The sequence below is a fragment of the Phyllostomus hastatus genome, unplaced genomic scaffold, assembly GCF_019186645.2.
Source record: "Phyllostomus hastatus isolate PE091 unplaced genomic scaffold, TTU_PhHast_1.1 phas_scaffold_501, whole genome shotgun sequence".
In the NCBI taxonomy this organism is placed as follows: domain Eukaryota; kingdom Metazoa; phylum Chordata; class Mammalia; order Chiroptera; family Phyllostomidae; genus Phyllostomus; species Phyllostomus hastatus.
Genome location: NW_025334033.1, coordinates 50728909 through 50753576, shown reverse-complemented (window position 1 = coordinate 50753576; position 24668 = coordinate 50728909). Strand labels below are relative to the sequence as shown.

The following is a 24668-nucleotide window of genomic DNA, read 5'->3' as shown; positions in this document are numbered from 1 at the left end:
CAAATTGAGGGTCGCTGGGAAACCCACGGCGGCCCCACGGGGAGGCTGCCCAGGGCCAGCTCACGGGGTGAGAAAGCTCCAAAGGAAGGTCGGGTGCTGTGATGAGCCTTTCCATGGAGGTGCCTAGAAAGAGAAAAAGCAGGGACAAGAGTACAGTCACTCTCCTGGGCACACTATGCATGGGCTTGCTACCACCTGCTTTGTGTCCTCGAGTTGCTCAGTTTGGGGCAGTGACATCAGCCTCTGGCTGCCATGCCTACGATTCCACTGCAGGGCTGGGGCCAGTGAGCAGAGGGCCAGAAGCACCAGGCCACAGGCCCTTGGGCCCCCACCAGATCTCTCCTGCTTTCCTTCCTTGTAGATGTGAATGAGTGTGAGGACTTGAACGGGCCTGCTGCACTCTGTGCCCATGGTCACTGCGAGAACACGGAGGGCTCCTACCGCTGCCGCTGCCCCCCAGGTTATGTGGCCGAGTCAGGGCCGCCCCGCTGCACTGCCAAGGAGTAGCAGTGAGGAGTCAGTGTGGGCAGCTATCTGGAAATGGGCTCCGGCGGGGCCCTGGAGGACGCTTCTCTAGCTGGGAAGACACCACGAAGACATCCACAGGAGGCTCTGCAGCCCCTCTCCCAGCCAGCCTTGCCTGCTTTTCATCTGTCCCAGCCTAGGCTCTGGCTGTGAGCTTGTCACTGCCTCCGTGCTGCCATGCCCTTGCTTGGCTCAACCACCACCAAATGCTTTAATGCTTCAGCCGCTGGCCATGAGGCCCAGTCCGCCATCTGCCCTGGCCTCGCTGTGGGATGCCTACCGAAGGATGGCCCTTGTTTCCCCCTCCAGCCGTGCAAACACGCGAGGTCCTTCAGCCTTGCACTGCAGACACCCTTTTCTAGCCATGACTCACGTCACCCTGATGGTTCCAAAACCGGGGCACAGCCTACGTCTGTCCTGGGGTGGTCCTTCAGACGCTGTGGAGCAGAAAAGGATGGGAGGAAATCCGGGGAGTGACGCCAACGCCTCCTCCCAAAGCCATCCCTGCCAATCTGGTCTGGACCGGATTTTGCCACGTCATCTTGCAGCCACTTCTGTGGCCCCAGGGAGGGGTGGAGGTCCCCTCATCTAGGAGGAGCAAGACTAAAACTGGACTGCTGAGCGTGAGAGACACACGTGAAGGGGAGCAAGGACCCCGAGAAGCAAGAGGGCGACCATTAATAGGGGAAATTGATTTTTAAAACAGGGGGAGCCAGGGCTTTACGCAAGTCTAAAGAAAACACTCAGAACCTTCGAGTGAATGAACATCCCCAACATCCCCAGCGGCAGCTCCTAAACACAGGGCTGCCACAGACACAGCCCCCATCTCCCGAGACCTGAATGAAGTACACACTGCTTCTTACGGGAAATAAATTTCTCCTGGGCTCTCCTCTTGCGGACACCAGTTTGATGTGCTAAAAATAAAGAGGTCTATTTTCTAGCTTGTGCAATCCAGTGGAGTCTTGTTTTGGGGGGAGCTAGATTTCCTGTGCTGCTTGTGCTCTCTACTCAGAAGCCTCTGCCCTCCCCCCTTCATGAAGTGGCTGGCTGGCATTCTCTGAGTCTGCAAGTAGAGACCATCTCCAACCGCGGCGAGCTGGGAATTTAGACCCACAGTAGAACAAAGAAATGTAGATCTGGGCTCTTTTCTGTTCCACATTAAACCCAATTTCTTCACCACTTTGGCTGAGTCAGAGTACTAGAGCGGAGGCTGTGTCCACTCCTGGCCAGCGCTGCCAATGGCCTTTGATTGGGTTCTCCCAGGAAAAGGCTCTTTACTCTGCTAAGTCAAGGAAAGCTCTGACTCTGTACCCTCGGACAGCAATGCAAATGAACAAGGGAGTGAATGCTCTTTTCTTCACTGAATCTGCCCTGTCCTTCCTGCTGCTGAGTGCCAGCCGCCACACAGGAACTCGCTGAACACTTACCCTGTGCTAGGCAGTACTGAGTGCTACACAGATTTCACATAGGCATCCAGCAATCCCATGTATCATTTTTATTCCAACTTAGAGATGAGAAACGGAAACACACGAAGCTTCAATAATTTGTTCTAGGTCACTGTACTAGTTGAAATGTTTTCAGCAGACAAAAATATACAGTTCTTAAACATATGAAAATATTCTGACCTTCAAAATAAAAGAAATGCACGTTAAACCACACTGAGACACTTTAATTGTCGGCTGGCAAGCATCTGTAGAAAGAGGCACTCACAAATATAGTCGACAGAGGTCTTCTGAAGAGGGTATGAAAATGTCTTTCAAAATCACTTACTCTTCAAATCAGTAACTATACTTCTAGGGATTTAATCTTCAGCTATATTCTCCCCAAATGTGAAATGACATATGTAAGAGGTTATTTATTATAGCATTATTTGTAATAGCAAAACATTACAATTAATTGCTATGGAGCCCTAAACAGAAAAATAAAAAGTGGCTCTCGATGCCTTCCACACGGATGGAGGGGAAGGAGGGCTGCACAACGCAGTGAGACACGTGCTGCCACTCGTCCAAAGAAAGGGGGGGGGGAGAATCGGACACCCACCAACTCCACCTCACCCCCCATCATTTCAGAGGACGTCCTCCTGTTCCTCAACAGGCCCTGTTAGCACCGCACGTTCTTCCCATTTTTCAATTGGCTTTAGAGAGAGGGAGAGAGAAACATCAATTTGTTGTTCCACTTATTTATGCATTCATCGGTTACTTCTTGTATGTGCCCTGACCTGGGATCTAACCCGCAACCGGATGGCGCTCTAACCCACTGAACCACCCGGCCAGCACCGACTCTGGGCTTTATTACATGCTGCTCCATTGCCCTCCTCCTCACCCTCGCCTTGTCTGCTCTTGCAGAGATACTTCATGCACATACATGTATTTCCATGCATTACAAACAGCATACTATGCATGCTGTTCTACCCTTGCTTTTTTTTGCTTCATACTTGCACATAAGAGCTTATTCTATTTTATAAATGTGTACTCTTCCATTGGATGGGTAAATCGTAATTTATTTAATCAGTTCCCTACTGGTGGACATTTCCATTGTTTCCTATTTTTTACTATTAAAAGTAATGCTATAATCAATATTCTTGTGCAAATGTTATTTCATGTTGTATCTATGGGATTATGCCTGTAGGCTAAATTCTTAGAAACAATGGTGATTTGTGGGGAGGGTGACAGGGTGGATGGATACAGGATTTGGACCCTTTTTCACTGTATCCCCTCTCGTGCCTCTTGGAATTGTGTATCGTATGTATGATCTATTAAAAAAATAAAATATTTTTAAATACACCTGCTGGCTATAGACTACTTAAATGTTCCTTCCTTCTCTTTATATATGTACCTGACTATATTTTCAATTAAAACCAGATGACCATTCCTTCAAAACTTCTCAAAGCAAACTTCCCTTAAGCAGTCCTATGGGAAAATGGCAGGCAGGGATGTTTGAAAAGAAATCTGGCTCAGTCGGTCGGTCAGCACGTAGTCCCGTACACCAAAAGGCTGCAGGCTTGATCCCAGGTCGGGGTGCATACAGAAAGCAACTGACCGATGTTTGTTTCTCTCTCTAAAATCAGTAACACCTATCTTCTTGGTGAGGATATTTTTAAAAAGCAATCATAAACATCAAGCCTAGACCCCCAGAAAAGTCATTTCCTGCCTTTGAGACAAACATACAAAACCACAGTAATGCTGCAGTGGATGGGGCCAAGGTTTAAAGGAGAGCTGCGCCGTGACCATCAGTGCTGCCCCCTCTCTTCTACAGGATGTTCCTGCTGAACGGCGACCCTCTGCTTGGGTGCTTTCTAACAAACGGTCAAAAAAGTAGGGCTCAATTCTCAGAGCAAAGAGAAAAAAAAGAGTATCTTTTTGGACACCTACTTTAGTAGTCCTTCCTAATCTTAACTCTGAGCCTGTTTTCCCCTAATCACGAAAGACGGGAAGGGTGGGTTGGACACCTATAACTTACATACCATGCAAAGAAACTAAGGGTGGGTGGGACCCCTAGAGTTCACATTCCACTAGTCACTACCAAGCACGTAACTAAAGCGTTATTTCACAAGGTAAGATCTGAATGTAGACCAAGAAGCTACCTCTTCGGAGCCAACAACACAAAGCTATTCGCAATATAAAGTAGATCCAGGGCTCCCCTACCTTTGGTTCCTGCACGTTTTGCTAAAGCAAAAGGTGGTGGATGGCTGTGGCAGTGGAGGGGACATGGTTGGCGCATGCTGCCCCAGGTAGTTTGCATATACAGTTAAATAAAATCAATTCTGCAACAAACAGGGCCTTGATAACCTCCCCTTAAAAGCAAAACACACACACACACACACACACACACACACACCCCTTCCAATTGATACTGGAAGACTATAAAGTTTTCCTAAGTGAATTTGCTCAGTGAGCAACGTTTGTGAAGATGTCTGCTTTTATGGCCTGCCAGGAAGAAGGCGTCTGGTCAGGAAGTGCCTGTGAAAGATCCTAAACCTGTTGTATGTCACTTACTGTTTATTCCAAGGAAATTGCCTACTGTCACCTTGATGGCATCATTTGTTCCTAAAATTTCTGTATCACCCACCTACAGAAGAGACTTTTTAAAAAAAAACTGACTTGAGAAAGAGAAAGGGAAAGAGAAACATCGATTTGTTGTTCCACTTACTCACGCATTCATTGGTTGATTCTTGTGTGTGTCCTGACTGGGGATCAAACCCGCAACCCTGGTGTACTGGGATAATGTTCTAACCAGCAGAGCTGTCCAGCCAGGGCAGCAGATGAGTTCTTGTTACTTCAGGTTCTCCCATAAAGCTTTCTGTGTGAAATAAGGTGATTTCTCCCAAACCTACCCTTTCCAAACACAAAATTCCATTTTTCCCATTAATAATTACACGTAGGCATTCCAAGGGAGCCTGTTCCTGCCTAATTCATGACTATAATTCAATGGCTTATTCAGCTACTAGCGCTATTATGCTTCTGCCCACTGTGAGTTTTTAAATTCCCGTATCAATAAATAACCCACAAAAATATTCTGGAAGAATATTTCTAATACTTAAAATGTAGCAAAATGTCTTTTTGAGGAGGATGAAAGGACGTAACGTGAGCTGAAAATCGTCTTAGGCCCAGTTACTGGCAACAATTTTCAATGTCTCAGTGAAGTTACACACCGATGCTTTCACGGTACACTGGTTCCTGCCTCCATCCATGGAAATCTGCTAAGAAATCTGCTCAGGTTTCTGAGCGTCCCCTCCTTTCCTCTTTGTACACGTTGCACACACAAGATAGGTTTGATTTCTCTAAGTTCTAGATCTTCCCATGTTAAAAATGTAAGCATCTGTGTGTCTCTCTTAGATTCTTTCTCCCTAAATTCCTAATTTCCACTTTTAATGGTAAATTATTTTATCTAATGACTTCATTATAATCTAGTCTAGAAGGGTTTCCATCCAGTCCAGAAATGCCAGTTTTTGCTGTAACGAACTTTTAGGCTTGCGAGGAAAACATGGATTTAACTGATAATTCTTCCAGAATCGATCTGATGTGGTTTCCCCAACACCAGTGTTCGCATATCATTCATCGGGGTGGTGGCATGCTTGCCTTCCAGCTGTCTGTATGCCCATGCAGTTCCGGCTCCCCCAGCGGCCACACACACACACACACACACAACTCTTTCTAACTCTATAACCTATTTCAATGCCAAACCCAAGCAAGTGCTTTAAAAATCACTGGGATTTGTGGTTTAGAACGCTTTTCCTTCAGTGACCCTAAAGTTGCCAGGTTTAAACAAATAAAAATACAGGGTGCCCAGTTAAATTTGAATTTCAGATAAACAACAAATAATTTTTGTAAGTATGTATCATACAATGTTTGGGACACAATTATACTAAAAATAACCTGTTGTTCACCTGAAATTCAAATTTAACTGGGCATCCTGCATTTTATCTGGTTATCCAACCTAAAAGAAAACCCCTACGCATCTATTATCTAGTCCAACTAAGAGGTAAGTTCCTGCTCTGTATGAGACCAGAGATGTTTCGCACCATACGTTAAGTAAAGCAACATCTCCTTAAAAGATTCGGTAACAAAGTGATCACAGAATCTTGACATGTCTGTGGAAGTATGGAGGCTATTTTTCAAGTGACTCAGGTATCAGTCAGGGTTAAGCCTGTTTGGGGGTTTTTTGGTTTTAGTGGATTCCTGAGTATAAGAAGAAAATGTATCTGCCCTAACAAATGGTTAGTGGAGCATGAGCTGCAGAGACAATAAGGATAAGTCAACCAGCACATTCAGGAGGGGTGAAATGAAAATGAGAACATTTCGTTTGCCTTTCTCATCCCCTCTGGCCTAGTGATAAATGTTCAAGATACCTAATCTGAGACTCTGACCCAAAACACAAGCTAATAAGGACTTTCTTTAAAATGAAGCTTTTATACATAGCTATACAAGCCACTCTGAAGGCCAGAAAAGTAACTCAAATTTTGGAACCTTGGGGGCTCTACAGATTATACTGGGTTTCAGCTAGGTATTAAATCTTAGGTAATAGCCACTAGAGCCTCGGCCTTAAAATTGTGCAGGAGAAATGAAGTCAAGAGTAAAAGTTTCACATTCTGAAAATAAGAGAAATACCCCTGGATCGTGGGAAATAAAATTAAGAGAAGAACATGATTGGAAGGAAACCACTAAAATTCTACGAAACCCAGGTTCCTCAAATTGGTACCGGTGGTGGGAATCTCTGGGTCACCTGTCATCTAATCAAAGTTTGATAGAGAAGGATGACCCACAGGAGCAGCCTTTCTGCGCTTGAGGGTTGTTCAACACTTGAAATGAGCTTCGGATCAGTTCTTGGCTGAAGTCCACCTGGGCCCCTTTCACGAAAGCCAAGCTATCAGAGTCAACCACCACTCTTGCCCCACCCTGTTCAAATACCCTGGGGAAAAAAAAAGGAGAAAAGCATTAATGAATATCATAAACACCAAAAACAGGTCATCCTCTGAGCCCTGGTGTGAGAGGTGCACATCCTCAGGTTTCTGAAATAGAGGATGCATTCCTATTACCTCCAAAATGTGCTGATTTTGAGGCAAAAAGATTCAATGAAATGAATACTGGAAAATGTTTAGAGATTTAGGCCTGGAATCTAGTCCAGCCTAACTCTATCAACTACTCTATGGACCCTGAACCTGACCCTAACCCTAATCATAACCCAGGCAGCCAATCTTCCTCCAATAACTTAGTTATTTTGAATCTAGACAACAAAGCTTCACTGTACCCCCACTGTGTAAGAAGGGGGGTAAGCATCCTTAGCAAACCTTTTAAATTTGGAATAAAAGTGCGCCTTAAACGGGAGACACTTTTATCCCTCCCGCACATTCTCTGAGGAGCCACCCCTTCCTCCTTGCCTGTCGTCGGGGTTGATAACTGTATCCAGTGAAAATTTGTATTGGAATCCGGAGCATCCACCTCCCTCCACCTCCAGCCTGAGGAATTCTGACCCTTGGGTGATTTCCAGAAGCCTCTGAAATGCAGGAAGAAGGGATCAGGAATGCCAGGCACAGGAAGGAAGAAAGGTGGGCCAAGGGGAGGTCCCTGCACTTCCGGCCCTCGTCCGGGCACCACCACCCCTCTCACCTGGACACAGCTCTCGGTGAGGTGAATCTGCCCTTCGCCAGCCTTGGGGCTGGAGGATGACACGTCCCGATGCGCCTGAAGTCTGGCGGAGGCCGCGAGGAGCCTGCGGCGCGCAGAGGACGATGAGCCCGCGAGCAGAGGGGCACCTGGCGACCCTTCCCACCTGGACACCCTCACGCCAAACCTGGTGACCCCCACCTGCACTGCCTCACCAAACCCGACGACCTCCAACAGGACAGCCTCACGCTACACCCTCACCTCCCCCGCTGGCCTTAGTTTTGGACCAGTCCTGAAAGGCGCAAAACGTAACACACTCCCCAAGTGCCTTTTTAGGCTTGGTACCTGCTGTTCCACCAGGGGGTGACCGCTCTCAGCGCCGCCACTTTCAAAGATAAGGCCCGGGAGGCCGCCATCTTCCTCCACAAACCCCACCCCTCGCGCCTCCCCAATCCCCTTCTCCACCTGGGCCTCGGGAGGTGGAACCCACAGAGACCCCGCCTCCGAGCGCGCTTATTGGGTGATGCGAGAGGCGGTGGAATTTTTATTGGCTAGAAATGCTCCCAATGCGCGAAGCGAAGACGCACTAACAAAGCCGAGAACTAAAGAGAGAGGCGGGCTGAAATGTACCCAATCCCGCGGGGCTGCGGAGTGGGCAGGATGGGGCGGCGACCGACCGAAGCCTGGCTCACTGGAGCGGGGGGCGGGACGTGGGCGGGTCTTGGCCTTGCGTGCTGTTGCTCCACGGCCTGACTAAGCTCCTCCTCGGCCCCGCCCCGGTAGGTTTATCTTGTGACTACGGCGGCCGCTTCTTCCTTCCTCGAGCTTGGAAGTTCCTTAGCAGCGATGCATGTCTTGACCGCCGCGATCCTACTCCTGGCGCTCAGCGCCTCCGCCCTGGCAGAGCCGGTGCATTACCTGGACTGCGGTGAGCCCCAGACCCATCTGAGGTTCTCGCGCTCTCGGCGGGAGCCTCCGCCGGAACCTCGCGCTGAGACCCCGATCTAGGTTGGGCGGGTCCCTGTAGACAGCTAGGCTCAGTCTTGGGACCCCTTGTGGAGTGGGTTCGGGTAGGGGAGAATGTGCCAGCCTCGAGGAAACAACCGCTCACAACTTTGTGTCTGTCCTTGGAACGCGTGTTTGGGGTCCCTGGACATTCCTGGAGATGTATGGACTTTTTACTGAAGTTTCCTAAAGTTTGTAGGACAAACAACCGAAGGTCCTTAGGCAGCGCGGCGGGTGAGGGGTGAGGCGCAGAACTTATTTTTGCCTTGTATCTTGGATGACCTCTCTCTCCCCACTCTGTTTGCTTTTCTTTTTAATTTATCTTTTGCTGGCAGGTCAAAAGTCAGTTCTTCTCTTCATCATTCATTCAATAGCGTTTCCGTTGGGTTATGGAATTTTGTGATTTTTTTCCCCATCTATAAAACTCGTGCTTGCGGTCGCAGCTTGTGACACATAATCCCCTTTTGCCGCTGTGGTTGGAATCTATTGGGAAATACAAAGAGTGGGATGAAGAAATTGTGAGTTCATTCAGTCAAGTCTACAGAACTGTTTCAGCCGAACTTTTATGAAATGAAGAGGTGTAATAATAAATGAAAGAAGCATGAAAGTAATTTTATAAAATTGGTGAGCTGGAGGAAACTTGGAAATCAGTCATCGAATTCCAGAGATGTTAGGTAACTTACCCAAAGTCACACAGCAGAACAGGAACCAGCATAAGTTTGTTCCTTTATATCTAGTTCCCAAGTAATAGTGACTGCTCAAAAATATCTACTGGAAAAGTAAATGAGGGAATAAATCCTCTCTCCACTATGTCCTCAAAATTTATGTTGAAACAAAAGCAAAGTTGGGGGCTAGGGGACTGGTTGATTAAGGAATAAAGACTGCTGGCCTATTAGTACTTAACAAATGGCATTCCACTGAACAAGAAGACTGGCGCTTGAAAGGCATTATTGTTGCCTCAGGTTACTGCCTTTCCCTCCATTAAATTTTGTGGCCGGCATTTGGATGAAGACACTGTGTTCATTCGTTCAGCCCTCGCAGTCTGTTTTGCAGATGAGCAAATAGGCACACACAGTATGTTGCCCATGTTCTCACATCTAATAAAACTAGTGTGTGTTTTGAGGCACTTTCGGTTTCAGTGATAACATTAAAAAAAAAAAAAACTTGAGGAAACTAAATCCAGATGTCTCTCTACTTGTTTGAAAAGAGCAGCTGTACACCCCACCCATGGCAAGAACTTACTGGAAACAGGTGTCGGTGACAGATTTTCAATTTACTTTTGAATTGGGAAATACAATGTAAAAAATTCAGTGCCCACGTCAAAAGTTTTTTGAGTTCCCTTGTGTGCCCCGTTTTCCCTGGAGTGGCATTTCCTCAAGTGAGAAATAGGACCAAGCAAAGTGATTTTGCAAGTTTTTGCAGGCTAGGACTGAGGAGTTTGTTCTGTTGACATTGGAAGTCCAAGAACCTCTCGTCAGCCGAAAAACCGGATGAAGGAGCTACAAGTACTACCCTCTACTCAGTTCCTTCTAGATCATGTGATCCAGCCTTGAAAGAAGCAGGTAGAAGATAGATGTGGAAAGCTTTAGCATAAGCACTGATTTTCAGTAGGTTGTTGCTTAAAAACTTCTGGATGTTTTTCTCCCCCCCGTCCGTGAAGATAGTCCAGAGTAGAACAGAGTGCTTAGAGAAGGGAATTGTCGAGTGTCTAGTTTGAGAACTTTGCCATGATGGAGAAGCAAGCTGGGGATAAGAGACTGCAAAGTATTTATTTACAGACCTAGCTGCGGCAGTGTTGGTCAGTAAGGTGAACCTGTTCCACCCAAGAGCGCCAGGCATAGGCTGAGAAGGCAGAGGACATCACCTGAGTTTCTCAGTTCATATCCTACAGGACCTACAGGAGGGAGCTGACCTGCTGACTGCAAAGCAGATCATGTGCTCTCAGCCTTAGGCTTGCTCTCTGTCTTCACACATTCTACTTTTGAGACAGAGTCCCTTCCGTCATGCCGAGCTCGTGGTGTCCGTCAGCTGGATCCGCGATGTCTCCCCACAGAGTATTCGAGAGGAGAGGCCCACCTCGAGTGTCAAAAGGAACCTGCTTACCCACCCAGGAGCAGCTATTCTAGATTACATTTATGGACTAAATCCTGCTATGATGACAATAAGAGCAAACATTATACAGTAGCCCCCCCTTTATCCACGGGGAATATGTTCGAAGATCCCCAGGGGATTCCTGAAACTGTGGATAGTACCAAACCCTGTATATACTATGTTTTTTCCTGTACACATGTACCTTTTCACATAAAGGGAGCACTTTATGGCTTCTCTGTGGCCGGTATCACTACTCTTGTTCTTTGAGGCCTTTATTAAATAAAGTAAGAGTTACTAGAATACAAGTACTGTACTACCCACACCGTCAGCTACTAAGTGCCCTGCTGGACAAAGGATGAGTCATGTCCCCGCAGGGTAGAGTGGGATAGTGTGAGAGTTTGTCACACTACTCAAAATTTAAAACTTACAAATTGCTAAAGAAAAACTTACACATTGTTTAGTTCTAGAATTTTCCATTTAATCGTTTTGGACCACAGTTGACCATAGGTGACTGAAACCATGGAAAGAGAAACAGTGGGGAAGGAAGACGATTATAGAGCATTACTATGTTCCAAACACTTATCTCAGAGCTGTGTGTGTATTAGCTCACCTACTGTGTGAAGTAGGCACTATTACTATTCTCAGAGAGGTTAAGTACCTTGCCTTGAGGTTACACAGTCAGTAGTGGAGCCGGTGAGATTTCAAACGCCTTCCTCAGGTCCCAGAGTCTACCTCTCAGCAGTGATGGCTGAGTCACAGAGCTTACGCTGGCCCTCTCACAGGCAGCGTTAACCACAGTTGACTTGCGTTCTCTCCCTTCAGCTGTCCAGTGTCAGGGGCCTGGATGAGATGACAGGATTTTGAAAGATTTGTATTTAACCTATTTTGGTCGGGCATTTATTGTGAACAGCACTTCTGTTGTTTTTTAGACTGAAATTAAAAAAAAAACACAAAACACAAACACACACCCTGTCTCAAAGATACTTATTTTGAAGAACACAGGTTTGCAAAGTGGAGAGCACACATCTGAGTATTGCAGATGAGTGCCTGGAGTTGTTCTCCTTGGCTGGGGCACACAAAGCTTGGGGGCACTAATGTGGAGAGATACCAGGACAGGACTCGAAGATGGTGAGGAGGGCTGTGCCATCCTTGGGCCATCGCTTGGGTGAGATGTGTGCTGCTTTCAAGTCTGTGGGGATGGGAGGAGGGGTGGGGATGATTTTCCATGGTATAGCCCTCCCAGGTTGTAGAGTAGTGGGGGGCTGGCTATGTGTACTTAATAATTTCCTTAATTCCCCTTTTCCCATCAAATACGAACAGTGTCCTGGAGACCACTGACGGTCAGAGGAGAAAGAGCTCACCGCGATTGGGAGAGCAGAGCGTCTTCCCATTAGGTAGGGACAGCCTAAGTGGTTTATTTTTTTTCTTTGATTTCAACTCGTTTTTCTTCTTCTGCAGGTTCCGGAGTTGGAGTTATAAAGGAAGTGAATGTGATCCCATGCCCCGTCCAGCCCTGCCATCTGCAGAAAGGACAGTCTTACACAGTCAACGTCACCTTTACCAGTAGTGAGTAAAAGGGGCTACCTTAAGATTCATCTTAACGTGTAACATTAGTCTCAAGCATTGGAATGAGCATGGGAGTGTGGGGGAGGGCAATGGCAGTCAAGGATTCTGTGACCTCCCTTCCAACCTGTGGAAGCCAGGATTAGCTAGACCTTCCGACCCCCTTCTCATACGGGGCTCCCATGTGCCTGTTTCCTAGAGTCCAGACTCCCTTTAAGCCAAGAGAGAGATTTCCATGTGTTCACAGGTGAGAGAAGACAGCCTGGCTTCTCCATGTCCTATTGTGGACCATATTGCACAGTAGGCTTTTATGGGAATGTCAGCTCTGTTTAGCTACAGACTGCAGAGTATTATTAGTACAGAACCCAATTCTGCAGACTTTGGAACTCCTCCAACGTGTTATTTTAAGCAATATACCTTCTAGCTATTAAGTCTATGTTCTGCCTCAAAGTATAAGAGCAATTCATACTTGGCCTCTGTAAGGTTTAGGCAACACATGAGGGACCCAAGAAGCAATCAAGAAATTGGAGAACTTTCTACAGTTGGAAGAAATATTATTGGAACTTGCTGCTTTCTGGTGCCACATTCACCACCTTCAGATTCCCAGGAATCTAGACAAATGAAAAACCCTGATTTCTAGAAAGGGCATCTACCTTGAATCCTTCCCTTATTTTCTATCTTGTGGATCGAGACTGGACTGTCTAATAAGAAATCTCAGAATTCCTATCATCTGTCTCCTCCTTAAGCCTATTTTTCTCCTGGGTGATACCCTGGCTTCTTTGTTGTTCCAAACAACAAAAAAGTACCTCTGGCCCTGGCTGGCGTAGCTCAGTGGATTGAGCGTGGGCTGCGAACTAAAGTGTCGCAGGTTCGATTCCCAATCAGGGTACATGCCTAGGTTGCAGGCCATGACACCCAGCAACCGCACATTGATGTTTCTCTCTCTCTCTCTATCTCCCTCCCTTCCCTCTCTAAAAATAAATAAATAAAATCTTTAAAAAAAAAAGTACCTTCTAACAAAAGTAATTGCCAACCCAGATGGAAAGAAGTTGCCCGTGGCTTCTTGGCCTTTGGGCTGAGATCAAGTGTAATATCAGTTTAATGTCTGATACGCCCTCTCCCCGAGGACTCCAGCACGCACACCATTGGGCCACACCAGTCAGGGCACGGTTGTCCTAATTCTGTTCTATTTTTTCCTCCTGCCCATCTTGTCCTAGGAAGGGTAGAGCTGGCAGAAAATGTGCCTTTTTCTAACCTTTTCCAGTTTCGAAACAGTTAACCTCTGTCTTTCCTGTCACAGGCCTTGGCGTGTCTGTTTCGGTTCCTTATTCCTTCTTTCCATGTTGCCTTGTCTTTCGCTCTTCATTTCTAGTGGAGTTCTCCGTGCAGGATTATTTGAGAGTTCAGAGACCAGTCTCCTGAAACTCTTTAAGGTACACAGTACGCTTTGACAGAAGCTGATGCAAATATTACATAGAAAGTTTACTGCCAAAAATCAGGTACTTAGTTGAATGAAGTTATTTATCCAAGTAGCTCTGACTCTCCTGAGAAACTGTGAAAGGCAGTGAAGTGGGGGTTAAGAGCAAAGAAAACAACCTGCACTGATCTTTTTTTTTTTTTTTTTTGCATAATTCATTAATGTCTTTAACTTCTGGGGTGAGTGCTCGCTCTGCAGCGTTCACAGAGGTACGGAGCATGACCGCAAAGAGAAACAGACCCTGGGAAATGAGAAGTGCAGACTTCAGGATTGGCTCTCATAGCAGTGCTGTTGCTTGAGAATATATCTGAACTTTTTATTTAGAGTCTGAAAATAGGCTGTTTCCTTCACTGTCTGGTTGTATTTTTTTCCTCTCTCCCTTAGATACTCAGTCCCAAGGGAGCAAAGCCGTGGTGCACGGCATCGTGATGGGCGTCCCGATCGCCTTTGCCATTCCCGAGGCTGACGGCTGTAAGAGCGGCGTCACCTGCCCCATAGAGAAGAACAAGACCTACAGCTACATGGCTAAACTGCCCGTGAAGAGCGACTACCCCTCTGTGAGTGACGTTGCTGCTGAGGTCGCCGGAGACCTTGGGACTAGTTTAGGTGTCTTAGGAAGGGAGGGCAGGGAGAGAAGACTGGAGTGGGAGTCCTTCATGTCCGGGAAGGCAAGGATCCTGAGGGGAGGGAGGGAAGCTAGGCACCTGAGGGGTGGCAACTGTTTTCCAGTGCCCCTTCGTCCTTTGTCCGTAGCCTCCTGGTTCGCCATTTTTACATACAGTGTTTCACTGGATTCTCATGACCGCCCTTGGGAGAGGTGACACTCCTTTTTCACAAATGATGAAATTCGAGCCTCCACCATTCTGCAATATGGACAGAGTCCACTCTGCTAAGAAATATTACAGCCTAGACTGAGAACTGGGTCTTGTGACTCCAAAACCTGCACCGTGTTAAAAGATTTTAGCCAGATATCAAACAGTTCAAGATTTCAAGTTGTCACAAGAAAATCCTGCTTTCTCCAGTAACCTGTTGACAGGAGAGCAGCAGCTGGTTACTCCATAGCAGAGAGGTGGCTTTCTCTGCTCACCTTTCTCCCTCCGCCCCCCCCTCTGACCCCCACCTTCACCTCCGACTCACCCTGCTACACCTACTTCTTTTTCTACCAAACACTGGTAAGACAGAGCCTGCTGGCAGGGGCCTGTCTTATTAAAAATGTGGATCTTGAAAAGCATAGAGGTAATAAAGGGATTACCTTTTTCACCCAAATAGAACCCAGAAGCAATCTGGCCATTTATTTTCTAGAAATGGCACATAATTAACAAACATTTTTTTAAAGAGCCCCTAATGTAGGGAATGTGTTTTTAAGAGATGTCGGAGACCCTAAAGGTCAGAGACAGATTTATAGAGTAATTCGCAGGGCAGCCAGGGAATCATGGGCGTTTTGGAGCCTCAGTTACTTACACAGAATGTCTAGGTAGGGCCCGATACGTAGTAGGCACTTTATATATGGTAGTAATGAAGTGAATTACATTTCATTTGAAAAACAGCTTAAACTATGCTAATTTAAGCACTAAGTAGAACCGTAGTTAATGTGTACTTGTCTTGAAAAACTTACAAAGCAAGCTGCGAGGGCCTGGGGTGTCACTGTGCCTCAAGTACTACGTTGTAAAGAAACACTGAGCCTGGAAGAGGCGTAATAACAAGCAAGCCGCTGTCCACATTGGGAAGGACCGGCAAAGTGTCAGTGATTTATTAAGAATTAGAAGGGAAAGCTCACAGTATATCAGAGATCTCTTATGAGATATATCATCGAAAAACAGTTTAAGGAAGTTAACTGAAACTGTACGTTGTTGCACAAAAGTTGTTGTTCCTGAAATTATTCATACAGCGGTAAACATCTGCAGACATCCCTTGTGCTTTGGTATTTTCATTTCTGGCTTCTCAGTAAGTTTCTTATTCTTAACAACCCCTGCTCCTCGTGGTTACAGTTGGAAGAAGCTGGATCAGATTGCCACATACAAGAGAAATTGTGTAAACGAAAAATCACTCTTTCACGTAAGCTCCATGTATGTACCATTGACCTAAGATGGGAAAAGATGCTTCAGAAATCCTGTCTGATAAGTTAGCTTGGTTAGTGTGTGGTGCCGACACCGCAGCGTAGCCGGAGCCTGGCCCGCTGTCCTAGGTTCAAAGACACAGGCCTGTCCACATCCCTCGCAGCCTCCCTGGCGGCTCGGTTGGAGGACGGAAGCACAAGGGACCAGGCAGTCTGTTTCCTTGTGCATCTAGGATTCGTGGTGAGATCAACTCTGGGTCGAGGCGAGGTCCTAGTTTTATGTTTCCCGCTTCTTTTCCTCTTGCTTCAGATAAAACTGGTGGTGAAGTGGGAACTTCGGGATGACAACAACCAATGTTTCTTCTGCTGGGAAATCCCAGTTCAGCTGGAAAACTAGAGCTGTTTGATGCCAGTATGTCCATCTGGGGACCAGAGAGGGAGAAGAGGAAAAACCGAATCCACACGAAATCAGTGCCATAAGATGAAAGGAATTTGTAGGCTGACGTCTTATGCCTCTCGACCTCCAACCGCAACCAAGACCCCGTTTCCTGAGAGCTCAGAACTGCTGCCCTTGTAGTATCTTGTAAAAGAGTTGAAGGGAAGGAGAGAGAGAGTCTGGAGGGGTCAATTTAATTGTCTTCATTGATTTCTGCTGTTGGAATAAGGAGGGTCCAGCCAGACAGGACCTGCTGAGGGACACGGGATAACCTGCCTCGGGGTTATTGGCCTTCGTAGCGGAGGAGAGGTTTCAAACCACGTTCCTCCAGCTGGTCTGTCACATCTCCAAGTGCCTCACTGCATTCGCTGCATCTGGCCAGCAAGCCTGCTGACTTTTGACAGCACCTCCAGCTCCGTGGCTCCGACAGTGGTGATGATGACGTGCTCCGAAGCGGTGCCCAGCGGTTCTGGGGGAGGGGGGCGTGGTCTGCGGCAGAACGTCAACTCTGGGTGGCCGGTTCTCTGCGGTTATGTCCTGTCTTCTTTTCCGTCTTAGGTGGTTTTCATTAAATGCAACACTTAATTCGCAGAAGTTTGTCTGTTTGTTTAACATTAATTTGTGACTTCTTTATGCACCTGGAAAAGTCCTTTGAATAAAAGTCTTGGTAGTCTCCTGTATTTGTGTGCAGGCCACCTGCTTTCTGCAGAGTGTGTCCCCCAGATCCCTGAAGGGTGGCTCCCCAGCCCCATGGTCCCAGCATGCAGTAAAGACACTCCTCCCAGAAACGGCCTTCTCGCCCCTTGCTGCCCAGATAGACCGGACCTATCTATTTGATACGAAATGGCCCTGTTTTGCTTTATTTCGCATAATCTTATGCCACTGAGTGTGTTTGAAATAAGCCAAGAAAGCCAACACTGCCTAGCTGAATACCTGAAAGGTTGAGGGAACGGAATTGAGGCTGGGAGTGGGGAGTAAGGTTACAAGTTGGAAAGAAGCACAAAGTCTTTTGGGAACCTACCTCGAGGAAAACCTAGAAGCTTAAAAATGAAATGCAAAGTTGCAAGTAATGGCTAACTAATTAAGTCTTAGAATTTCCTGCTTTTGGAGCGCAAGTATAGCCATGAGGCATGTACGTCTCTGCCTGCTGCCTGCTCTGACCCAGTCACAGGGACCGCAGCCCCGAGTCAGGTAATGACTTTGAAAGGCTCTCTGGTCAGGCTGTTCACACAGCAAACATCGTTTGGCCCAGTTCTTGTCACCCCACTGCTTTCACTGGCGTTTCCCGGGAAGACCACCAGGGGACAGCCCTGGACGGGGAATAAAGTTATCAATCGCTCAGACTGACTTGTCACTTCCCGGAGCCACTCCACCTGTGCTCTTTAGCTGAGTCCTTTGTGCACCCCATCACATGGTGTCCAGAGGGAGGGCCCACTCTGTCTCCCCCTCAGGGGCCCTAGGTACATCAGACTTGCACAAATCTCGAAGGGTTCTGTGGGCTCTGGCTGCAGACTGCCAGGATCCGGGCTTCCCCAGCAAATGGGACTGCCAGTGCAGTCTTTAAATAAATTCCTTAACCCGCCTGGTGCTTCAGTTTCCTTATGGTTAAATAGGGATGACAACAGTCATCCTCAGGGCTGTGAGGATGACATGAGATGATGCCCGTAAAACATTTAGCATGCCCCCTGGCACATGGCACAGACCCAGTGAATGTTAGCAGTTATTCTAGGAGACAGACATTGTTCTTCATTCAGAAACATCTGGAAAATCAAAATTCAATCTGATGTGTGGTACGTCGCCTCTGAAGGAGGAGGCTGTCTCTGTGCACAGAACTGTGTGAGGTGCCTGGAAAAGCTCCGTTCTCATGCGTGTCTGCTCTCTCCCTGCCCCCAGAAGACCCCTCATGTCATCCAGCTCCTTTGAGGCTAACAGCTGCCTGCCCTGCGTGTCCCCCTCGTGTGCGCGCAATGATGGAAGAGAAGCAGTTCAGCTAGCGTGTGCCCTTCCATCAGAGCAGAAGGGTAACGCAACAGCTTATAACTGTTTACCAGCCAATGTAAGGCTACGTGGAGCCTGTAGCAGGGAGCTAGCCAGGGCTCCTGCGGGGGGGATTAGTTTGAAAGGTCGTCTTCGGTAGAGACGGTTCACAGGCGCCCCCCGAGTCATTAAAACATCGAGAAGCACTGAACTTAGGCTGCGTAAGAAAGGTCATGTTCTTTCCAGTGACAGTCTCATATTATTTCTAGTCCACTGAGCAAGCCACGGAGGCTTAGACACATCTTTCTTGCGTAAATTCAAGACCTCAACCACACACAAAAAAATTGAGAGGCACCCCTGCTTCCAGAGCAGAGGGAGCCCAATAGCGAGTGTCCCCAGTTTAGCAGAGGGCTAGGTTAGAGGCCTGGCATTCAGTCAGATCAGGCTAATAAAAATCAGAAAGCATGGAGTAAGTTCCAGTCCTCTTTGGTGTTGAACTCTTAGTTGACCTCTTAAAAGAAACAAATTCATCTTCATTATACTTTGCAGAGGTTGATAAAACAATCTGTTCTCTGAAAACACCCACAGACATGGGACGAGGGGCTGGTCCTAGGTGAGGTGCAGGCGAAGGGAAGAGGATCTGGGAATGGCCTTGCACATCAGATTATCTAAAAGGCAAATACCGGCTAAACGCCTGGGCTGGTATGAGGATGGGATCGTGGTGCTCAGGAAGAGCAATGACACAGACGAAAGGGTTGTGTGTGAGAAACGTCACCATGGTGGTAGTCGCCGGGAACAGGTGTTTTTCCCAAGGGCCCTTTGGAAATGGGAAGTAGGGCTTGGGAGATTTAAAGTCCCAGGATACTTGGTTTAGGGGTGTGTGCGTGTGCATTTGTGTGTGGGGGGGGGGCGGGAATGGGATAGGCACTGTTGTGAGACCTGAGTTTGAAAGTGGTGCTGGATTTCCACCGATGCTGCCTAAAAGAATCTTCAGGTGAACTGAGTCATTTTGGGTGGTGGTGTCTTTTTCTAGGAAGAGAATCCCCTGGCCTATCCCTCAAATTCTAAACGGAATGCTATTCATTCACAGCTGTCAGTTGACTAGCAACTAAATGGTCTGGGTGTTGGTTGCCGTGGAAACAGTTAAAAGCCCATTGCTATGGGAACCTACAATGCTCTCCAAAACAGGAGTTTGGTTCCTAAAAAGTAGATGGGAGGCTAGAGGGTGGAGCCCAAGAGATGGGCTGCATATTTGGCTCAAGGGCCCCCAAAGAGAGTGAGCAACGTGGGAGCCTGGCGAGCTCCTTAGGTCTGTGGCAGAAGAGCAGTGACCTCCTCTGCTTCCTGCAGGTTCCCCTCCTGTTCTCTGCTCATTGTCCCATGGTAGCCCCAGAGCACAGATGGTCACTGTCCCCGATGGAGAGTAAGGGCATGAGACCCCAGGGCAGACCTAGCAAGTCAGTGCTGCTACCCCTCATCTGCTTGGGTCCCGAGAGGGAAGGTCTTGGCCCCTCTCTGCACGGCAAGCTGTTCTCCACACATGAGGTGTCTCAGAGGAGACAGCCAACAGGTGAAAGAATCAGCTTAGTTCTGACCGCCAGTGGGTGAGACTGATACGGAGCCTGGCAGACAAAATGGATGGATGCCGGCCTTGAACATGGCAGAGGTGCTGGGAGTTCCAGGTGAAGAAGCAGAGGGACAGGTAGGCAACTGTGGTGGCTATTGTCAGCATTAGAGAAACGCATGACTTTGCTCTCAAAGCCCCTGCCTGTCTGCATGCCTGTACCACAGAGGGGGTGCTGCAGATGGTGAAAGCAGGAAAGACGAGGTTCGATGGAGCTTCTCAGCGGATGCGCACGATGGTTCGAAGGTTCTTTTCTGGATCTTGCAATGAAGAGCAATAACTCACATGAGTGTTTAGTGGTAAGGCAACCTGCCGAAACAAAGAGGAAACGTTCTAGGGGCTCTGTCGTTAACTGTGGTCAATGCGTCGGGTGCACAGGGAAGGGACCGGGCCAGGTGATCTCTGCAGTCTCTGGCCGAACTAGCAGCTGGTGGTTCACCGACACTGCCCACAAGAGAATGTCCAGTTATGAAAAAGCTTTATTTGAGTTTTTGGTGCCAAATGTTGAGGACATGCCCAGTGACAAGGTGTCAAAGGGTGGAGAAAATGTTCCAAAAATGGCAGTTTTGCAGCTTATTTTATATGTTAGAATCAAAGGAGAAAACCAAAAGAAAGGTTATATGAAATCCACTGGTGGTAGATCAGGAAGGTGAGAGAAAGCAAAGCAGGGAAGTCTGTGGAAGTAGATAAAAAAAAAGTGGAGAAATACTTCTTTTACTACCTTGGTGGGTACGGGAGCAGTCGGCACATAGAGATGGCACGTGGGAACGAGATAACCACAAGGGGCTCTGTGGTCTTGTACTTCCGTTTTGAGGGGACTAAAAAGAGAAAATTACCCTTTTCATTTCAAAGGTATGTCTTAGATGCCCAAGGATAATGGACAGAGCTCAGTTTAGGTCAGGAGTGGCCTTTGTGCAGGAAGCTATAGGCCTGGAACATGACTACCTGCCGTGGTCTGCCCGGTTAGGGTCTCTGGCCAGACCATCCTGTGTAGTCACTTTTGGTCCCTGGGCTTGCTGGTTCTGCCAGATAGCACCCTGAGTCCTCAGGTTTGCTACATAGTCCCTTTCTCATTCACAAGACACGGAAGGGAAGTTTGGATGCCACGGAGAAGTGGGCACAGACTAATCATACCTGTAGGAGCAAGGTAAGTCCCTGGGGTCCAGAGGGGTGTAGGGCTGAGACAAGACCGAGGCATTCATTTAGAGACCATCTCAGATACGTTTGGCCCATGGGACTGTTACCTGATTCTCCAGAATTCTGAAGTGTATGGTCTTGAGCCCTGACCCATGTGGCTCAGTTGGTTCAGCGTCATCCTGCAAAGTGAAGGGTCACCAGTTCAATTCCAGGTCAGGGCACATACCTGGGTTGCAGGTTCAGTCTGCAGTTGGGGCAGGTACGACAGGTGACCAATTGATGTTTCTCCCTCACAACAGTTGTAAGTTTTCTCTCCCTCTCCCTCCTTTTTCCTCTCTCTAAAACTAAATAAAACCTTTTTTAAAAAAGCATTTAAAATAATAATAAATAAATAAGCCATGGCTAGTATGGCTCAGCGGATTGAGTGATGGCCTGTGCACGAAAAGTGTCCAGTTCGATTCCCAGTGAGAGCACAGGCCTGAGCTGTGGGCCAGGTCCTTAGCTGGGGGTGCACAAGAGGCAACCAATCGATGTACCTCTTGCACATCCCTGTTTCTCTCCCTCTCTTTCTCCCTCCCTTCCCCCTCTTGAAAAATAAATAAATGAAATCTTTTAAAATAATAAATGCATAAAGTGTATGGTCTTGACTTTCTCTCCTAATCTTGCCTTTTCCTGCCTGGAGTTGGTCCCTGCCCCTCCCAGAAGGCCTTGGGGCCCAGGACCCTGGCCCCAGCGAGAGAGAGAGACGCCACCCAGAGTGTGGACTGCTCCACAGGCAATCGAGCATCGCCCTGGGGTCTGTGGGGAGGCTTCCGCTGTTGAATCATAGCAGTCGTTTATGGATTTCAGCAACCTTGAAATTTTTCAATATAAGCTGGCTTTGTATCCCACCCGCAACTGTTTCCAGCTGATTACCTTTGAATGAGTTATTTAACATCTTTGTGTGTGTGTGTGTGTGATGAGTACTTTTAAGATCTACACTCTTTATTTAACTTCTTCAGGCCTCAATTTTCTCAGCTGTAGAATAGGATAAGAATGCCCACCTGGGTATGGCTAATGGCAACCTGAGGTGAGTATGGGAAGTTCCCAGTGCAGGGCCCAAAGCTAACATGCACCTGATTGTTACTACCCTCCTAGACGAGGAAAGGAGGCTGCAGCCATGGAAACTGCTCAGCGGCCCAAGAGTCACAGGCATTTGCCGTGGATATGTTTTCCAGATTTAATTCCAGGTGCCATTCAAGACTGGTAGCCACCCCGATAGCCCTTCCCGTGGTTTGCCCTCATGAAGGTAGATTCTAACCTTCTATTTATGACGCTGAAGCATATTCATTTTTTTAAAGATTAAATGTATTTTTTAGAGAGAGGGGAAGGGAGGGAGAAAGAAGAGAAAAACATCAATGTGTAAGAGAAACATCAACTGGTTGCCTCTTGCATGCCCCCAACCTGGCCTGCAACCCAGACATGCATGTGCCTTGACCAGGAATTGAACTGGTGACCTTTCAGTTCGCAGGCTGGCACTCAATCCACTGAGCCACACCAGCCGGAGCAACCACATTCATTTTCATGTATAATCTTTGTGTGTCAGCTCACCTGCCTTCTAGACTGTAAACATGTTAAGAATAGAGACTGCCTTTCATCTTCACGTAAATGCCTAGAACTCAGCAATTGTTTAGTGAATTATTTTAGTATGGAAAAATGTCACAATTCTTGAGATTTTGAATCTGACCACTTAGCCCTGTAGCAGCCTTGGTCTCCAAAGGGGTGCAAAGCTCACAGTTGATTTGGTTTCCTTCCTCTGCAGAAGGGCACACAGCGCCCTGCCCTGGGTGGGCGGCTCCAGAGCAGGACTTGAGTGCACATCTCGTAGAAGCCAGCTGTCATCTGTGTCTGGGATTCATTGACAACACTAGCTTGTCTCCAGCCTGCAGGGTCCCTGGCCCTGGGCTCAGGAGGAAATGGCTCACCCTCCCTCCTGGCTGCTGCCTGTCTCCAGTTCAGTTCAGAAAGCCTCCTGCCTCCCCACCGCCCCTGGCTGCTCCTGCCTGGGTCGGGTCGTAGCTCTGTAGCTGCACATTACAGCAGGTTCCCTCTGAGAGGGAGAAGAAAGCACTGTTGGTTTACCCAACTCTCTCCCCTCTCTGGTACACTGACTCTCTGCGGACCCCTGCAGGACCCCCTCAGCTTCCCACCAGAGCTTTCTCTGAAGGAACAAGGCCCCAGGAACTATCTGGGCATCTCCCAGACTATAACCACTGAGAACCATCTTCTTGCAAGGTGGGTAACATGGAAAGTGCTGGGTAAGGAGTAAAGGCAGTGGGATGATGCCCTGGCTGATGTGGCTCAGTGAATTGAGTGCCAGCCTGCAAACCGAAAGATCACTCATTCAACAGACAGTCAGGGCACATGCCTGGATTGCGGGCCAGCTCCCCAGTTGGGGGCTGGCAAGAGGCAACCAGTCGATGTTTCTCTCACAGCTTGATGTGTCTCTCCCTCTCTTTCTTCCTCCCTTCCTCTCTCTCTAAAAATAAATAAATAAAATCTTTAAAAAATAAAACAAAGGCAGCGGAGTGAATGCAAGAAAAAAGCCTCTAGGCCTGACTGATTTGCCATGACCTTGGATGAATCATTTAGCCACTTTTAGTTAAATACCTCATAGAAGTGTTGTATAAACAAAAGGAAATGATGGGTGTGCGCCTGTAGCTTGGAAATGCAAAGGCTGCTCGCGCTCAGAATATTAATCTCACAGGCTAGCCAAGAAGACTGGCAATTCATCCTTTGGATTTTCCTGCTTAGTTCCTGTTGACTTGATGAACTGAACACACCCACAGAAAAATCCTCAAGAAGAGCAAAGTCCTAGGTTTGATCCCTGTAAGAACGAGTTTAAGATTTGTCCATAAAACAATGTCTAATGCAGCTGGCTCTCCTGAGATGTCTGCTGTCAGTCCGGAAGGCAGAGAAAGCTTAGGCGACCACTTCTGTCATCCCGTTCGCCACGAAGTCTGGTTGGATTTGTATGGGCAGGACTGTGGGCGTTCCTTCAAGCAGCACTTGCTGAGCACCTGTAATGTGCCGGGCACGGTGCTGGGGCCCAGGGGACGAAATAAATGAGTAAGGCAACGTCCCTGCCTTCAAGGGGTTCAGCATCTAGTGGGAGAGGCAAGCAGCAAACCATCGCTGTGACATGGCAGGACAATGCCGTGACTGTCACAAATACGGAATACCATGGCAATCTGAAGGCGGAGCACTGTGGGCGCTTTGCTCCATGGATGGGGATGGAGGTGTCTGATACTGTTCCTACGTCTCTGTTCATCCATCATTTATGATTGTTTTTATTCCTTCAACAAACACGAGTGTCCCTGACCTTTGCCTTCTGAAATTTGGGGGGTCCTATTTGTTGTCATGAACTTACCTCTTCCTGAACTGCTGATCTGGGTGAATTTGTGTTTGCTTAAAGTTCCTCCTACTTAATTCTCTGTGGAAGGAAGGAAGCATATTTGGTTATGTCCTGACTAGGCACCCAGTATATATATATCTCTCCAGCTAAAATTATCTATCTGGATTCTAGAATCCTGGCCCCACGCACCCAGCTCAGCTGACCCACTTCTCCTTTCTCCGTCTGTGCTCCAGCCACACTGGCCTCCTTTCAGTTCCTCGCATTGCCTGTGTTCCCTTCC

General features: G+C 47.6%; 3 protein-coding genes and 1 pseudogene across 5 annotated transcripts in view; 3 read left to right on the top strand and 1 right to left on the bottom strand.

The window, feature by feature from the left end:
• Nucleotides 1-511, top strand: part of LTBP2 (latent transforming growth factor beta binding protein 2) — an 86817-nt gene extending 86306 nt beyond the window's left edge. For both annotated transcript variants that reach the window (XM_045823245.1, XM_045823246.1), the window contains one exon: nt 362-511. In XM_045823245.1, coding sequence (XP_045679201.1) covers nt 362-507 — 146 coding nt within the window. In that variant the 3' untranslated portion in view covers nt 508-511. The remainder of the gene's footprint in view (nt 1-361) is intronic.
• Nucleotides 512-894: 383 nt separating this feature from the next.
• On the bottom strand, nt 895-8077 carry ISCA2 (iron-sulfur cluster assembly 2). 2 transcript variants are annotated; one of them, XM_045823247.1, is made up of 5 exons: nt 7974-8077; nt 7632-7734; nt 7403-7518; nt 6788-6933; nt 895-962 (listed from the first exon to the last, which is right to left on the bottom strand). In XM_045823247.1, the coding sequence occupies exons 1-5, from the start codon at nt 8042-8044 to the stop codon at nt 895-897; spliced, it is 504 nt and encodes a 167-aa protein (XP_045679203.1). In that variant the 5' UTR covers nt 8045-8077. The 2 variants fall into 2 exon arrangements, with proteins under 2 accessions (XP_045679203.1, XP_045679204.1); XM_045823248.1 differs by lacking the exon at nt 895-962 and having other exon boundaries at nt 2006-6933.
• Nucleotides 8078-8401: 324 nt separating this feature from the next.
• NPC2 (NPC intracellular cholesterol transporter 2) lies at nt 8402-16936 on the top strand. Its single transcript, XM_045821931.1, has 4 exons — nt 8402-8556; nt 12183-12290; nt 14149-14321; nt 16131-16936. Exons 1-4 carry the CDS (start codon nt 8475-8477, stop codon nt 16215-16217), a joined length of 450 nt encoding a protein of 149 aa, XP_045677887.1. The 5' UTR covers nt 8402-8474; the 3' UTR covers nt 16218-16936.
• Nucleotides 13343-13433, top strand: LOC123809088 (annotated as a pseudogene).
• Nucleotides 16937-24668: the final 7732 nt, after the last annotated feature.